This window comes from Drosophila sulfurigaster, chromosome 3, assembly GCF_023558435.1.
Source record: "Drosophila sulfurigaster albostrigata strain 15112-1811.04 chromosome 3, ASM2355843v2, whole genome shotgun sequence".
In the NCBI taxonomy this organism is placed as follows: domain Eukaryota; kingdom Metazoa; phylum Arthropoda; class Insecta; order Diptera; family Drosophilidae; genus Drosophila; species Drosophila sulfurigaster.
In genome coordinates, this window is record NC_084883.1 from 48,396,477 (window position 1) to 48,413,484 (window position 17,008).

The 17,008-nt window shown below is 44.6% G+C and overlaps 2 protein-coding genes across 8 annotated transcripts; both read left to right on the forward strand.

The window, feature by feature from the left end:
* The first annotated feature begins 150 nt into the window (after positions 1-150).
* LOC133845355 (uncharacterized) lies at positions 151-11,670 on the forward strand. Of its 7 annotated transcripts, XM_062279804.1 has the most exons (22): positions 163-346; positions 473-1,004; positions 1,056-1,253; positions 1,397-1,618; positions 1,676-2,155; positions 2,219-3,007; positions 3,064-3,261; positions 3,417-3,641; positions 3,708-4,163; positions 4,223-4,921; positions 5,297-5,521; positions 5,579-6,025; positions 6,088-6,570; positions 6,632-7,105; positions 7,168-7,431; positions 8,665-9,282; positions 9,339-9,730; positions 9,952-10,107; positions 10,173-10,956; positions 11,072-11,164; positions 11,241-11,324; positions 11,398-11,670. In XM_062279804.1, the coding sequence occupies exons 1-22, from the start codon at positions 293-295 to the stop codon at positions 11,532-11,534; spliced, it is 8,010 nt and encodes a 2,669-aa protein (XP_062135788.1). In that variant the 5' UTR covers positions 163-292; the 3' UTR covers positions 11,535-11,670. The 7 variants fall into 7 exon arrangements, with proteins under 7 accessions (XP_062135792.1, XP_062135793.1, XP_062135788.1 ...); XM_062279802.1 differs by having other exon boundaries at positions 164-346; positions 7,168-9,282; XM_062279803.1 differs by having other exon boundaries at positions 164-343; positions 7,168-9,282.
* A 796-nt stretch (positions 11,671-12,466) lies between these two features.
* On the forward strand, positions 12,467-16,391 carry LOC133845358 (uncharacterized). The gene is made up of 4 exons (XM_062279812.1): positions 12,467-12,774; positions 15,196-15,306; positions 15,375-15,803; positions 15,859-16,391. Exons 1-4 carry the CDS (start codon positions 12,598-12,600, stop codon positions 16,021-16,023), a joined length of 882 nt encoding a protein of 293 aa, XP_062135796.1. The 5' UTR covers positions 12,467-12,597; the 3' UTR covers positions 16,024-16,391.
* The last annotated feature ends 617 nt before the right edge of the window (positions 16,392-17,008 follow it).

Here is a 17,008-nt window from a genome sequence, read left to right on the forward strand (position 1 = left end):
ACGACCGATAAGCGCAGTATTCAATTGGCGCTTCGTTGCAGCATCCCATTAACAACGATAGAGAAAGAGAGAGACTTTTCTGTCGTCACTGAGTCGTCCACTATCTGTTGCAGCCCAATTCAGATTGAGACTTGAGCATTGAGCATCGACTGGAGGCTGAATCAGTCGAGGACTGAACCTCAACGGTAGCACAACTTAAATCTCCGCGCTTAAACTGTTTTACTTTCGGGCAAACGCTATCAGTTTTTCAAGTGAATCAAATATAATACGTATTGTATATTGACTGTAGCAAATGATCGTTCAATTTAAGTGCCTGGGACTGGCGCTTCTTCTGGTGTCGCTGGTCGTAAGTATTGTTCTTAATTGTTTTTAATTGTCCAGCAGTTTCTGGAATACAGGAAGCTCTTGATCATTCTCATACATTCTATATATTATTTACAAATATTTGATTTCATAATTGCGACTTCGATAGCCAAATGAATCGAGCGCTTATCAACCTGGCAGCGGGTTATCAGCTCATGCGACTTATGCCAGCAATGCGAGAGCTCAAGAGCAGCTGGCGCCCATCTATGATCGTGATGCGCCTTGCCCGGCTCACTATAATGGATTGAAACCATATCCACACGACTGCCATCGCTATATCAATTGCGCCGAGGGTCGTCCGTCGATACAGACATGTGCTTCAGGCACAGCGTTCAATCCCTCGACGCTCGTGTGTGATCAGGCGAGTAAGAGGGCGTGCGAAAGTGCCGCTCAACCGAATCGTTCGGAGCGTCTGCAACAACTGGATGCTGAGCCCAAGTGCGCACCAGGCTTGACTGGATTGCAGCCACATCCTTACGACTGCAGCAAGTTCCTGAACTGCGCCAATGGACAGACTTATGTACAATCTTGTGGACCTGGCACTGCTTTTAGTCCAACCATGTTGGTCTGTGACTTTAGGCACAAAGTGCAATGCGGAGATAATCATAATTTCAATGGCGCTCCAACTGCTGCTGCTAACGGTGCGTATGCTTGATAAACCTATCTTGAACTTGAACTAACACAAAACGCAGGTCAAGCAACTGATTTTGCGGTGGATCTTAGTTGCCCGCCGGGGGTACGAGGTCCGCATCCCCATCCCACTGACCCTCACAAGTATCTCTCCTGTGGAATTGGCATGCAACCCATTGTGCAGGAATGTGAGTTGTCTTGGGTATTCGATAGCAATCTTTTGACGTGTGTTTCTAGCCAGCGCCAAGCTCATTCCTACTGTAAGTTGTGCTCTTTCTACTGATTTCTGCTTTGCTTGGTCCATTTGCTTTTTCACCTGGGTTTTCACTCATCCTTTTTGCCTATTTCATCCGCTTTCAGCTGCGTATTTTGTTTAGTTTGTAATCCTAATGCTCCATCTTAGCTGCCCGGAATGATTTACTCTGTCCCGACGGGGTCGAGGGTTTGTTTGTGCATCCCTTCGATCAGACAAAGTATCTCAGCTGTAAAAATGGCAAGGTAGCTGTGCAAAGCTGTGAGCCCCAGAAAGTGTTTAGCATATCGAGAGGCAACTGTCACCTTAAATCTCAGTTGAGCTATAGCGATTATGTGACTTTTATGGTCTCAGATATCAGCTACGAGTATTGTAAGTGACATGATATCTTTTTCTGTCTTTATGGTAGTGATGATAATCCCTTCACAGCTTTGATACTTACCCATTGTCCTGATGGCACATCTGGTCTTCATCTTTATCCCTACGATGCTGGCAAGTACATACAGTGTGCTGCTGGCGGAGCGTTGACTGTGATCAGCTGTACTCCAAGTATGGGCTACAGTTATACTCGACATAGTTGCCAGCTACTTGAGCACTTGAGTCGCAGCGAACGGGTAAAGTTCTGGTCAGAGTTGGTCATCACCAGCTATGATCAGGTCTCACAATCGGAGCTAAGCTATGGTCAGGCTTCGTACTCCAAGCTGTCGACTTGTCCGCAAAGTCTGCAGGGCAAGTATGCCTATCCATTCAATGCGGCTTACTTTGTGCTCTGCCAGAATGGTCAGCTGCGTGTGGAGTCGTGTCCATGGGGCACTTACTATAGCATCACAAAGCGCAATTGCTTGTCGGCCAATCAGTTGGCATCACATGAATACCTGGATTATTCCTACACCAGCGTGCAATTGTCCAGTAAGCTGATTGACTTTATTATACACAAAAGTTCCTCTTATTGATGATCGCTTTCAACAACAGGCAACTTTAGGCAAGACCTTTCATTTGTTGTTTGTCCTGAGAACGCTGTGGGTTACTTTTTGCATCCTTTTGACTGCAATAAATACTTCAGCTGTCGCGGCCAGCAGACTTTCATCGAGAGCTGTGCAGAGGGCAAGGTATTTAGTATCTCACAACGAATTTGTGTGGATACATCGCGTTTGGCTGCCTACTTTGATCGTGTGGATTATCTGGAAAGAACAACAGATGAGCTTTATCAGCAGAGTCACCAAACAGCAGTCGAAAGTGGAGGCTATGCTCAGTCTGGATCATCACGATTAGTGGAGACGCATTCATCACCTAAGTGCGCACCTGGTGCGTCCGGTTTGCAGCCACATCCTTACGATTGCACCAAGTTCCTGAATTGCGCCAATGGCCAGACTTATATACAAGATTGTGGACCTGGTACTGCATTTAGTCCTTCGCTAAAGGTCTGTGATTTCAAGCATAAAGTGGATTGCGGTGCTAATCATTATGGGGAAAATTCATCGAACGGATATTACCAACAATCAGTAGTTGGAAGTGGAGCATATGACCAGTTTGGCTCAGGTCGTTTGGTAGAAACGCATTCAACACCCAAGTGCGCTCCTGGTGTTCCTGGATTACAGCCACATCCTTACGATTGCACCAAGTTCCTCAACTGCGCTAATGGACAGACTTATATACAAGATTGTGGACCCGGTACTGCTTTCAGTCCCAACCTAAAGATCTGTGATTACAAGCATAAAGTGGATTGCGGTGCAAATCGTTTAAATACATCTGTAAATAACGGTGCGTATGCTTGATATGGGAGTAACTATGTAGTTCCTCAACTAACACAATCTTAGGAGCTTCAAGTGGTGTTGCGGCTGCTTTAAGATGCCAGCCAGGTGCCCATGGTTTGCAACCCCATCCCACTGACCCCCAAAAGTATCTCAGATGTGGAATTGGCACCCAGCCTATTGTGGAGCAATGCCATTTGCCTGAGGTATTCGATAGCAAGAGTTTGTCTTGCATTCCTAGTCGAACCTTAGATCAAAATTCTTGTAAGTTGCGCGTTTTTATTGTTGATATTTTTGCTTGGCTTACCTCATTTGCTTTTTCACCTGGGTTTTCTTTATCCATTTGCTTTGCTTCTCTCATGCGCTTTCAGTTTGCTTGCGTTGCTTGCTTAGTTTGTAATCCTAATGCTCCATCTTAGCTGCCGGAACGAGTTATCTGCTCTGTCCTGATGGTGTCGAAGGATGGTTTGCTCATCCCTTCGATCAGACCAAGTATTTGAGTTGCAAGGGCAAATTGGTGACTGTTCAGAGCTGTAATTCCGGTCAGGTGTTTAGCATATCGCGAGGATACTGCCATCCAAAGTCACAGTTAATCTACAGCGATTATGTGGCCTACATTGTCTCAGAGATCAGTCAAGACTACTGTAAGTGAGACGCTTTACCTCCGCGCTAAGCTCATCACAGTAATTGTGTTTGTGATCCTCTCACAGCTTTGATACTCCACAATTGTCCTGCCGGCACTGAAGGCCTTCATCTTTATCCCTACGATGCTAGCAAGTATTTGCGCTGTTCATCGGGAGGGAAAATGTCACTACACAGCTGCGATCCCAATTTGGCATACAGCTTCAAGCAACGTGCTTGTCGCTCTATTGAACATCTGGATACAGGGGAACGGGTGAAGTTTATCTCAGAGATGATTATTGCCGGTACTTTTGTCTACACGGATACGCAGAGTTCGCTCTTGGCCTGTCCCCGTAGTCTGGAGGGAAAGTTCGCCTATCCCTTCAATGCGGCTTACTTTGTGCACTGTCAGGGAGGTGTGCTGCAATTGAAGTCTTGTCCGCGATACACCTATTACAGTCTGGCCAAGCGTGATTGCTTTGCTGGACAACAGCTGACGCAGCATGAATTCCTGGACTATTCCTACACCAGTGTGCAATTGTCTAGTAAGCTGCTTGGCTTTTTAATACCCAAAAGTTCCTTTTATTGATCCTCACTTTCACAGGCAACTTTATGCAAGACTTTAAGCTTGTAGTGTGTCCCGATAATGCTGATGGCTATTTCTTGCATCCCTTTGACTCCAGCAAGTATTTTAGCTGCCGCAATCGTCAAACCTTCATTGAGCGCTGTGAACTGGGCAAGTTCTTTAGCATCTCGCAGCGTCGTTGTGTGGTTAAAAATCAATTGAGTGCCGCCTACGATCGTGTGGAGTTTGAGTACACTCAAGTGGATCAACACCGACAGGGCAAAGTTGAGAGCTCACACCAGGGGATAAGTTGTCCTTACGGTGTAAGCGGATTGCATCCGCATCCTTATGACTGCGCGCAATTTCTAAACTGCGCTGATGGACACACTTCTGTACAGCATTGTTCACCTGGCACGGCTTTCAATGCAGCCGCTTTGGTCTGTCAATTCATAAATATTGTGGATTGCGGGGACAGAAGCTTAAATGGAGCTGGAAATGTGACTTCCACGCACTTTGGATCAGTTGAAGCAAGTGGCTCAACTGTTGGTCCTTATTGCCCACCAGGATATCGGGGCCTACGTCCACATGCCAGCGATCCGCGTAAATATCAAAAGTGCGGCATTGACGTTCAACCAATTGTGGAGGAATGTGGATTGAATGAGATTTTCGATCCACACACATTGAATTGCTCGCCGGTGGGACTCAATTACGGTCCAATTCAACCTACCCAAAGACCCTGTAAGTCTATCAACATTTTTTATATTTCGCCTGCTTTTTCACTTGGGTTTTTTCATCCTGAACAGATCATTTTAAGGCTACCATAAGCGTAACTACTGGGACTGACACAGTCTCTGAGGACTGCAGTCTTATCGTTTAATTTTTCTCTCTTGCTTGCTTCACCTGCTTTTCACCTGGGTTTCGTTTCACCCTTTGCCATCTAGCATAAGTATAACTTTGGTCTTACCCTTTAATATAAATTTCGTATGCAGTTTTTTGAACTCTGATTTATTTGCTTCACCTGCTTTTTCACTTGGGTTTCGTTTCATCTTTTGCGCCCATCGAATGTATCGACTGTGGTTTTTCCTTCTTGCTAATCCTTATGTTCACTCTTAGCGTTGCCGCGAAACGATCTGCTCTGTCCTGATGGGACTGAAGGTCTTTTTGTGCATCCCTTCGATCAGACCAAGTTCCTTAACTGTAAGGGCAATAGGGTCGCCATACAGAACTGTATTTCCAACCATGTGTTTAGCATATCGAAAAGTCAATGTCGCCCCAAAGCTGAGCTGCAGCCCACTGACTATGTGGGCTACACCGTATCGCAGATTAGTCATGAATATTGTAAGTTCTTCAAATTGTTGCCTTAGCTATCAGTGGCAAATCTGTTTCATTCAACAGCCTTGGAGCTAACTCGTTGTCCGGCTGGCATTGACGGTCTTCATCTCTATCCCTTCGATGCGGGCAAATATGTGCGCTGTAATACCGGAGGAGAGCTTTTCGTGGTCAGCTGTGGAGAGGGCAGGGGCTTTAGTCTTATTGAACGCACTTGTCGTCCATATGCGCTGCTGCAACAAGGGGATTACATCAGACGCTCGTCTGGCTCTGTTTATGTCGAGAATTCAAGTTTTCAATTCACTTTGAAGGCTTGTCCACGCAGCATGGATGGCAAGTATGCCTATCCTTATCACGGTGCTTACTTTGTCTACTGTCAGCATGGTGAAATGCAGGTGGGCCAATGTCCCACTGGCACCTTCTTCAGTCTGACCAAACGTGTCTGCCTGCCGCGTTCTCAGCTGTCGTCGCACGAATTCCTCGATTATTCCTACACAAGTGTGCAGTTGCCCAGTAAGCTCATCTCTTTGGTTCACCTCGTTTAGCATTATTTATTTTTGCCCATATTTTTGTAGCTGTCTATGGCCAAGAAATCACTACGATTAATTGTCCTTTCAACGATCAGGGTTACTTTTTGCATCCCTTCGATTGCACCAAGTATTTGAATTGCCTCAATCACAGGACTACCATTGAGAGCTGTGATCAGGGACAAGTCTTTAGCATCTCGCAGCGACGTTGTGTGCCCGATGCTCATACCTTAAACTCCAACTACGATCGTGTAGAATACATGAAAGCGGAATTGTTCCAAGGATCTCGTCAATATAGCGATGGAAGTGCTTACAATCGCGTGAGCTGTCCTAGTAATGTGTATGGACTTCATGCCCATCCCTTTGATGCCCAAAGCTATCTGTATTGTGTGGAGGGTTTGACGGAGATCTGGAAGTGTCCGGCGAACATGCTGTTTAATGTGGCTAAAAAGGTTTGCCAGGCAACTGATCGACTGTCGGCCAACGAACACGTGACCAGCTTTAGTCAAGGACAGCTGCAGCATTTGGAGAGTGAGTGTGCTGATTGTCCAAACAATTGGAAATTTCTTGAAACCTCAATTTCCATTTATAGCCATCAGTTGTCCCAGAGATGCGGTGGGCAACTTTGTTTATCCCTTCGACTGCACCAAGTACTTGAGATGTGTTGGGGGTGAAACTCATCTGGAGAGTTGTCCGCAGGGCCAACACTTTAGTCTGTCACAACGCAGCTGTCAGTTGCAACAACAAGTGCAACGTTCCAATCGTGTCGACAAGAGCAGTGAACTAAAGATCTTTTACGATTGGTGGCTGCAAATTCGTGCAGCAAATAGCAGCAGAATTTATTGTCCTGCTGGAGTAATCGGGTATTATCCGCATCCCACGCGTTCCGATCGGTACTTGAGCTGTTCTCCCGGTTCCTCTAATTCGCTGGCGTTGATCCTTGAGTGTCCGGCAGGAAAAGTTTTTAGCATTGCCGAAAACAATTGTGCAACACGCGAACAGTTGCTTGGTCCCAACGTAGAATATGCATTGGGCAACTACAATTGGCGAGAAGATCTAAGTCTTGGTTACTAACAACTCAACCCCTCCCCTTTTATGCCTTGCTAATCATGCTTTGTACATTTGCAGAATACCGTGAGCCACGCACACATCAAGGGAGTTACGATCAGTCAGGTAGTGCTTCAGGCATTAAGACGACAACATATCAAGGTGGTGATCGATGGAGTAACATGAACATGCAACGACCCGCTGGCATTGGCTTTGGCTATCCTGGACAGCAGCAGCCTCCACAACCTCACCAGCCGGCTGGTTGGTCGGGCCACGGCAGCTCCTACAGTCAGCAATCGCCCACGCAGAGCGTGCTCTATGTGGAGGGTTCACTGCAGCCAAAGCGTAATTATCCCGAGTCAGCCACAAACACAATCTATAAAGCACCGCTGGCTCCAATGGCGCCAGTGCCAACAACAACGACATCAAGCCAGGAGCATATCTATTATGCGCAGCCCGTGGATGAACCACAAACTTGGTCACGTCAGAACTTTAGTCGCCGAATCGATGTGCATGCGCCGACCAATGAATGGCGACCATTGCCCCAAAATCCCTCCTCCCCGCCTCAATATCCTTCCTACCAACCTCAAAATCCTTCTACACTTCCTCAACACCCATCTACTCTGTCCGGACAGCGACCCCTTGACCTAGATTACGATCCGTCTACTCCCACTAGTCCCAACCCTTATGGTATTGATTACGAACCCTCTCGGGATAGTCCTCGACCTACATACCGGGAGCGACTTCAGCCAGACTTCAATTCGCGGACCACTCCACCTCCTCTACCCGGACAACGACCTCTAGACCTCGACTACAATCCGCACACAAGTGTTGATCAGCTGCCCAGTGCATCAGGGCATCAGCCCAGTTTTAGGCCACCACCTCCAGTTCCTGGCGTGCCCGCTAATCACAGTCCAAGCTATCATGCTCCTTCTCAACCCTCAGACGACTCCAATCTCTATGGTGGCCTGCAGCCACCACCACCTTCTCCTGCAAATACCTTGACTACCACAACCCAGTCGAGTGTGCGCACGTTTCCCATTTATCCGCCATTGAGCAACGCATCGCCTAATCAGCCAGGCAGCTATCCTCATTATAGTCCACCCTATGCAGGTGTTGCGCACTCGCGTAATACTTCTTGGCACAAGGTGCCACCCCCAGCTCCAGCTCCTGATCCGTTCAATGCCCAAGAGGAATACGATGATCAGGACTTGGATGATGCTGAGCTGCTGACCACAACTACTGAAAAAAGTGGTTTGAGGCCACCGCCGTTTAAGCATGACTTTTACAATCCCACACAAGGTGCCCAACCCAATGTGGATCCGAATTCAAAGGCGGCTCTTAACGAGGCATTGCGTCTCATGCTGCGACCCTATTTCAATCATAGCGGAAATGCTGCAGAAGCACTAACATTACGTGCTGAATCCGCAATAGCATCGGCTATTAGTAGACCCCCAACCTCGACTACCCCGCGAACAGTAAGACATCTTAGTGGACAGACGCCCAAAGATGATGTGGAAATGATTGTGGCAGGCGAACAGGCAGGCCTTGACGATTCTGACGATTCTGTTGTTCCAGATGTGAGCGAGACGGCGCGCACTGAGCAGACTCTCAATCCCACAACCTATGCCACCGGCTATGACACAACCGACTTTCAGCGGAGTACCCGCAAGGTGGATGTTGAGGGCAGCACAACACCAAGTAATTGGCACACGCAGGGTCACAGTCGTGAGTTCCACCTGCGTCATCCAAACATGCCCGATCCGTTCGAAAAGCCGCAACACCATCACAGTCCCCATCATCCCCACCATGACCATAACCACCACCAACACCACAATCCTTCCCATTCCGAGCACCAGCACAGTCGTCGCTTCCACAGCCAGCATCCTAATTTGCCTAATCCCTTCGCTGACGAAGAGCAAAAGCCGCAGCAGCAAGATGATGACGAGGAGTTTCTGCCCAATCCAAATGCTGAAGCCACCACACCACAAAGCGTCGAGATTAGCTTTCGCGGCGACTTTGAGGAGTCCTGTGAGTTCGATTGTGGCGGTGGCAAGTGTGTAAAGCAATCGCAGGTCTGCGATGGCGTCAACAACTGTGGCAATCGGAAAGATGAGTCCCGCTGCGATCATCTGGGTTATCAGCTGAGGTTAACCGGAGGCAACAGTCCAAACATGGGACGCGTTGAGGTCAAAAGTGAGTTAATAGTTCGTTTTGAAGCATTAAAACTAATGAATGAATTTCTCCTCTAGTCAATGGTCAATGGGGATATGTTTGCGATGATAATTTCGGACTACGGGATGCGGACGTGGTGTGCCGGGAACTGGGCTTTAAGATGGGTGCCGCCGAGGTTCGCGGTAACTCATTTTATGTGCCGCCCGAGCGCAACTTCAACTATGTTATGGATGCGGTCGATTGCCGCGGCAATGAGACAAAGCTGAAGGACTGCGACTTCAAGGGTTGGGGTGTTCACAACTGTGGTGTCGATGAGGTTGTCGGCGTTGTCTGCAAAGTGCCACTGCTCAAGTGCCCCAACAACTTGTGGCTGTGTCACACGTCAAAGGAGTGCATACCTCCAGCCTTTGTCTGCGATAATACTGCTGATTGTGCCGATAAATCAGACGAAAGTGATGCTGTGTGCAAGGTGAGTAAATAATAGAAGAAATTCTGTTGGAATTAATTCGAATTATAGTCGGTAGTTATGAAGCATCTTTTCAGACTATGGAGTTACATTAGCATCAATGGTAAAGAGGCTATAGACGAGCTTCGCGTGTTTGTCAGCTTATTGAATTTGCTAAAATATTGCATACCCTATGTTTAAGGAACTTATATTTAATTTGCCTTTTTTTTTGCCTTCGTTTGCAGGCGCCCGTAGAGTACCGCTTGGAGGGTGGAAGAAGCCCAAATGAGGGACGTCTTGAAGTCAAGTACCATGGTGTTTGGGGCAGTGTTTGCGATGACGATTTCAATATGAAATCCGCTCAAGTGGCTTGCAACTCGCTCGGTTACTACGGCACACCGGTAAGTTTCGTCATCGTAAAGAAGAACCTTTTACTAATTTACATTGTATGCTCGCAACTTTGCAGAAAATGGAGGCCAACATCTTTGGACCTGGCAACGGACCTATTTGGCTGGATCAAGTGATGTGCCAGGGCAATGAGACGAGCATTGACAAGTGCAGCCACTGGAATTGGGGCGAACACAATTGCAATCACACAGAGGATGTCAGTCTGCGGTGCACTGCAGGACCACGACCACGACAACAGCGACTTTTCACCAAGTTGCAGCCAACGAGCGTAAATAAGACGGCCGGTGATGCAAGTGCAGTTAGTTTCTCCGATATTGGGCTCTGGGAGAGATCGAGCAAGGCGCTGCACACGCCAAGACGCTGTGGCATATTCAAGGATGATTTGTTGGATGAGTTTGCGCATCCCGAAGAGCGTGTTGTCAAGGGCAGCGTGGCACGACGTGGTCGCCATCCCTGGCAGGCAACCATACGCACTCGCGGACGTGGCGGCATCTCCAGTCATTGGTGTGGTGCTGTGGTCATCTCGAAGCGACATCTGCTCACTGCTGCCCATTGTCTCTATGGTCATCCGAAGGGCGCTTACTTTGTGCGCGTAGGCGATCATTATGCCAACATTGCCGAGCACTCCGAGGTGGATTCATTCATTGAGAATTGGTACACACACGAACAGTTCCGTCAGCCCACGCACATGAACAACGATATTGCCGTCGTGGTGTTGAAGACGCCACTCAAGTTCAACGATTACGTACAACCGATTTGCCTGCCGGAACGTGGAGCTCCGCTTACCGAGAACCGCACCTGCACCATCTCCGGCTGGGGCTCCATCAAATCAGGTGTTTCCAGTAAGTGCAGTCATTAATCAACTTTCAGACCCAGTTCATAAATTTAAAAAATATTAAGTACTGAGGCTCTTAAAGCCGAATTTTTGCTAATTCCCTGACCCCTTTTTATCCACAGCTCCCTCGCAGGAGTTGCGTGCTGCGCAGTTGCCCATTTTGCCGGATACCACCTGCAAGCAACTGAATGTCTACGGCGATGCTATGACTGAGGGTAAGTGTGTGACATTTTGGTATGATTGATTGATTGATTGATTGCCGCTTTTTCGCTGCTCGTTGCTTGTTGCTAGGCATGTTCTGCGCCGGCTCCATGGATGAGAGCGTCGATGCCTGCGAGGGCGACTCTGGCGGCCCGCTTGTCTGCTCCGACGAGGGTAAGCTTGACACTGAAGCATAAGTGACTCCCAAAATGTTGCGAGAGCTTATACGTTTGCTACTTCTTTGCAGATGGCGAGACACTGTACGGCATCATATCGTGGGGTCAACACTGCGGCTATCAGAATCGTCCTGGCGTCTATGTGCGTGTCTGTCACTACATCGATTGGATCTACGAGAAGATCAATCAAAGTTTAATGCGCATGTAAAACGACAAGTCGCCTAATATGCTTAACCCATTACTTGCCTTTTAATTTAATTGTTTTTAGCAGTGCTGTGTAATAAATGATGGCACCTAAAAGTATGCAATGCATACCATTTCTTATTTGCTGTTTGTGGATTAAATTTGTCTTTTTTTCAATAGTCTATAATCCTATGAAAAACTCAATCCATGATTGCTGCACTTTTAATTAACCTGTTTCGCATTCCTGCACTTTTATAAATTCTTTGAGCCGTTTTTAATTAAATTAGTTTGAGCTAAGCTGCGCAATAAAAAGCAACACCTAGAAGTATGCAATGAAAATTTTACGCTTGGGTTTGATTTATTGTCCAGTTGAAGGGGTGGAGTGGGGTGCTTCGGTCTGGCGAATGTAGCTTAAGCATAATCAATGCTAATAAAACGCACAGCAGCAGCAGCGACAGCCATAACAACAACAGCAATAATAATAATAATAATGCGATACGAATTTAATTCACAAGTTCCGAGCTGAGTCGTTGACTCATGTGCCGCAGTTACGTCTCTTGCTCTCTTTCACCTTGCAAAAGAATTTAACTCAGTTTTGAGGCTCAACCAATTGATGGTCACTTGAATACAAACACGCCAGCTAAATTGATGTTTTGGGCATTAAAAAAGGAAGGGTGGCGGGTGTGTGTGGATTGAGTTTACGCTCACATTGTGCGGGCGTTGCACGCGCGAGTGGATCTGCAAAAGCATCACAATTAACTTAATTAACTAATGATCGACGCGTCTACGCAGCACACGCATTGTTGTTGTTATTGTTTTCAAAGAGTGCACTTGCAAGATGGCGTACGAGTTACACTCTCTCTCTCTCACACTCTCTCTCGCAATCACTCACACGCTCTCTATGTTCTCTTTGTTAAGTTCGCGCTTCGACTGCCCTGCTGGCTTGGGGTTTATTTTGCATTCGCTTGCGGGATTTCATTAAGCGCGGTTCACTATCAGTCTCGACTTCTGTTTCACTAAGGGGTTAATGAGTAGAAAAAAGCTTTACTATCAGCTGCATTGATAACACATCCTCGCAGTTTGGCGTCATGTTTATTAAATTCGCCACACTCTTTGTGATCTTCAACCTCTGCTCGTCGGCAACAGCTGGCAATCAGGGTGATCTCTATGGCTACGATATTGGCAGCAGCAGCTCAACCGAACGCATTCATGCAGCCACGCGTTGTGTGCATGTGCATCCTCAGCACTCGGTGGATCTTAACCAGGTGAGTAACATAGGGATCTGGAGTAAATACCAATTGTAGAGTCATAAATTAAGGCTCATTTGCTTTAATTAACCCTTTTGGGTGGTTGGGCGAACTCTTGCAACTCTGGGTCAGCTTCCCACACACACACACACACGCACTCGTTCAGCTAGTCAATCATTCAATCAATGAATCAATAATTGAGTTAGTTTACCAGCCAGTAGCGTCTGTCTGTCTGCCTGTCTGCTCGCCTGTTAAACAGACGGCCTTATGCGGGCATCTAATTGAGCCAGTCGGATGCTCGTATGCAAATTCAAATTGCTGAAAATGTAGAGCTATGTATTACATGCATATGATAAACATACATATATAGTATATACCGAAATGGAAGTGGACATCGCATGTTTATGGACTTACACATGTACATACATACATATATATTATATATAGGTGTTAATTAATGGAGATCGCGCACATGGATAAAATTGCATGGGAATGCCTATCGAATCGCATATTTGTCGAATGCAAAGTACTTAGCTGATGAGCAATTAATATTGACATTCCCTTACAAATAGCTACAAAATAGTATAATACTTTTAATACATATATCAGAAAAGCTTTTTAGTAGAGGTAAATTGAATATCAAATAAAAGTTAACCCTGCATGATAATTTAAACATGCTGTATGCCTACTTTATTATCGCTGATCTGATAAATACTTTATACAGTACATTACATTAATGTATTTGTTATTTGCAAATTAATCATAGTTACAATGAATCTGCATGAGCATTGCAATTTATCAGAACAAAGAGATGATTTCATTAAACGATTTGAGTTTAATATTGAAAAGTATATTGAAAAATTGTTAATACTGTAAATAAATGTAGGAAATCAGAAAATAGTTCGAGTATAGCTTAGTCTTAGTCCTAAGCTTGAAGTGAAAATGCCTAAGATAGTTTCATTATGCATTTTTATGATATTTATGTACAATACACACAGGTTAGATGGACATTTAAACTTACTCGTAGTTCTATTGTCACAGGCAGGGTGAGTCATCTGCGACCATATAAAGTATATGTATTCTTGATCGGTGTCAATAACCGAAACGCACCAGGCACACTTACGCCTCGGCAAAAAATCGTGAAGAAAGCGGTATTTAATTGCTATAGTTGGTACTTACAATAATAATTACAGTATTTATGATTTCTGAAAATTTGTTATTCAGAAAAAAGGCAATTTCAATTTTTAATGCAGCAGTATATCGATATACTAAATAGAGCCTTTGGTATATTTGAGTAATTATACCCGTTACCCATAGTGCATTGTGCCTGCAGGAAATGTAACAGGCAGAAGGAGGCCTTTCCGACCCCATAAAGTATATATATTTTTAAACAGCACAAACAGACGAAACGGTATAGGTACATATATCCACCTGTCTCTCTGTGTGTTCGCCCGTCTGTCCGTATTAACACCTATGTAGACCTCAGAAACTACAAAAGATAGAGGCATTATTCATATTTGACAGCACTTGTTATGTTTGCACGCAGATCAAGTTTATTTCAAATTTTTGCCACGCCCCCTTCCACCTCTGCTCATCGACAAAAATCGAAAAACAAGCATAATTTTAAAGATAGAATTTTGGTACAGACAATAATAACTAAAGTACTTATGATTTCTGAGAATTTTACTGGGATCGAATAAAAATTGTAAAAGTTATTAAAGAAAAACTTTTGTATGACAAATTACGTCTACTGAAATGGGATCTTAGCTGGCAGATTTAGACCTCTATGGTAAATTTCGAAAGTAGAACTTCATAAATATACCAAATATGGCATTTGGTACATTTTAGCATATTTGGAGTATATTATTTAGTATATTTTAAGAATAATACCGCACTATTTTGATTTTATTTGACATGGGTAGCGGGTATACCACAGTCGAGCACACTTGACTGTAATTTTCTTACTTATTTTTAATTCATTTGATATACATATTTTTATACTTCGGTTCAATTGAAATTAGGTAGCGGGTATTTCACAAGTAGCTTTTATACTTGTTTACATATTAATTTCAAAATCAACTCTCTATATGTTTTTAATATATTATATAATTTAATCATATTTCTTTGATTGACTTAATACGTAATACATATTATTGCTAGTTTTCAATTTGATTATTTATCTTATGAAATAAATGGATATTTTTACAAAACTGTCTTCGCAAATACTCATTATATGAGCTTGAAGTTCGGGTCCAAATAAGTTCTCTAATAAATCTAAAAAATAAATCTTTAATATCTCTAAACATATTTCCAACTTAGCAACTTATAAATATTGCATTTCGTAGATACTTTTAAGAACAATTCGTTCACACATTTTATACCCACTTACAATAAAAATTTATGTATATTGGAATTTAATACAATATTTGTTATTCACAGATAATGGGTCTCTGGTATGGCAGCGAGATCATCATACACAGCCAAGACACTCCTGGTGAATACGAATACGATTCGTGCGTTATCATTCACCTGACAGATGTTACGCAACAGGTGAGTTAGACACGAATGCCAATAGCAATGCCATTATTCAAATGCAAAACAAAATTTGCGTACTTTAGGTGCTCAATAGCAACCGTAACATCAACAACAACAACCACAACTACAATTACGGCCATAATAATCGCAATAATCAAAACAATTACGGACGCATCTCGACCACACCTCAGTACCTCGAACGTGTTGATTACGAACAGGAGCGTCAACGCCAGCTGCAGCGGACCAAATACTTGCGTTTGGTGTGGAGCGAACGTGACAGCAATCTGGAGTACACATTCAACTATACACTAGACCGTCCCGGGGTTTGGTCAAACATTGGGGATCAGCGGGGATCTTTGGCCACCCTCAACACATACACACAGTTCAGTGGCATGGTGCAGGTTGTGAAGGCGGTGAACGATCATCTGGTGTTGACCTTCTGTGGCAACGATGTCAAGAGCACCATTTATACCGTGGTGTTGACACGCAATCCGCTGGGACTGAGCAATGATGTGAGTAGAGTATCGAAGAGTTAAATTCATGAATTGATAACTTTTTCCTTTACAGGAGTTGCGCAGCATTCGCAGCATGCTCTCGCGTCGCGGTCTCTTTGTGGAGAACATACGCAAGGTCTGCAATGGAGCCGCAAGTCGGGGCGGTGGTCTGTTCACACTCTCGCTACTGTCGCTGGTGTTGCTGCTCTTTGCATCCGGCTGGGGTCGTCGACAGTAATAGGCAAATTAGCCGAGGAAATGCCATATTCCAGCCATATTTCTATGTTAATTTATCAATAATTTACTTACTTAAGCATTTAACTCTCGGTCAATACGACAACAACACAGCTAACCAATCCTCTCGAGTGTCGAGTTTCGGTTGCGGTGCCTTAATTGTTTCGTCTTTCCAATTAAACTCAATTAGTTGTGTAACCCTCCTCGCCCCTTCCTTAAACCTCGAGCCGGTTATGTCTGCCTTTCAACTAGTCTGTTAGTCTAGCTAAGGCTAATGTCTTGTAGGCGTTAAATGCTCTTTTAATTCAATTATCAACTCTAGACACAATCATCTCGTTCGAATAAAGCTTTAATAATGACAATAAACCCCCCACACACATTGAATTTATTTCCCACGCCCGCCCGAAAGTAGGCAACGATTTTTTTCCATTTGCATTTCGTGCTTCACTTATCTCATCATACGCACCGTGGCCCCATTAAAAACAGATCTAAATGGCATGATTGCTGTTATCTAAACAATGCTGTGTTTATCAGTGCTAAGCAACAAATTGAAGCAGCGTCTGGAAATCAAGATTGCAATCTTCAAAACATTTCTTATCGATACGCACACGCGATTTCGAGTGGCGTTCGCCAAAGGTGCAAATATCTGCCGACTGTCGACTGCTGAACTAAATTCGTTCGCTTTCTTTGTGATAACACAAGAGCTGAACACCCTGTAGCTGCTAATATTGTGACAAAGGGTTGCTTATTATATGACTTGTTTATAATTTGGTTTAACCGATTGGCTAAGGTGCAAAAGTCTGACAAGTTCCGCGCTAATTTTTATATTGTTTTTGATAACGAAAAAATACCCTGAAGTTGCGAAAGTTCTAAAGAAGAGTTGTTTAAATATTGCTTTGTAGTTTCTTTGATTAAATATACCCTGCAAAACATTATAGGTAGAGTTGTTTAACACTCTGCTGCAAAGTGTTTGATTTTGATAACTTTTG

Excerpts from the sequence above, each read along its gene's own strand:
- LOC133845355 (XM_062279802.1), top strand. The coding sequence starts at position 293 with ATGATCGTTCAATTTAAGTGCCTGGGACTGGCGCTTCTTCTGGTGTCG. Across the intron at positions 1,619-1,675 it reads AGATATCAGCTACGAGTATT|CTTTGATACTTACCCATTGT; the intron begins GTAAGTGACATG and ends ATCCCTTCACAG. Across the intron at positions 2,156-2,218 it reads CACCAGCGTGCAATTGTCCA|GCAACTTTAGGCAAGACCTT; the intron begins GTAAGCTGATTG and ends TTTCAACAACAG.
- LOC133845358 (XM_062279812.1), top strand. The coding sequence starts at position 12,598 with ATGTTTATTAAATTCGCCACACTCTTTGTGATCTTCAACCTCTGCTCG. Across the intron at positions 12,775-15,195 it reads ACTCGGTGGATCTTAACCAG|ATAATGGGTCTCTGGTATGG; the intron begins GTGAGTAACATA and ends TGTTATTCACAG. Across the intron at positions 15,307-15,374 it reads TGACAGATGTTACGCAACAG|GTGCTCAATAGCAACCGTAA; the intron begins GTGAGTTAGACA and ends TGCGTACTTTAG.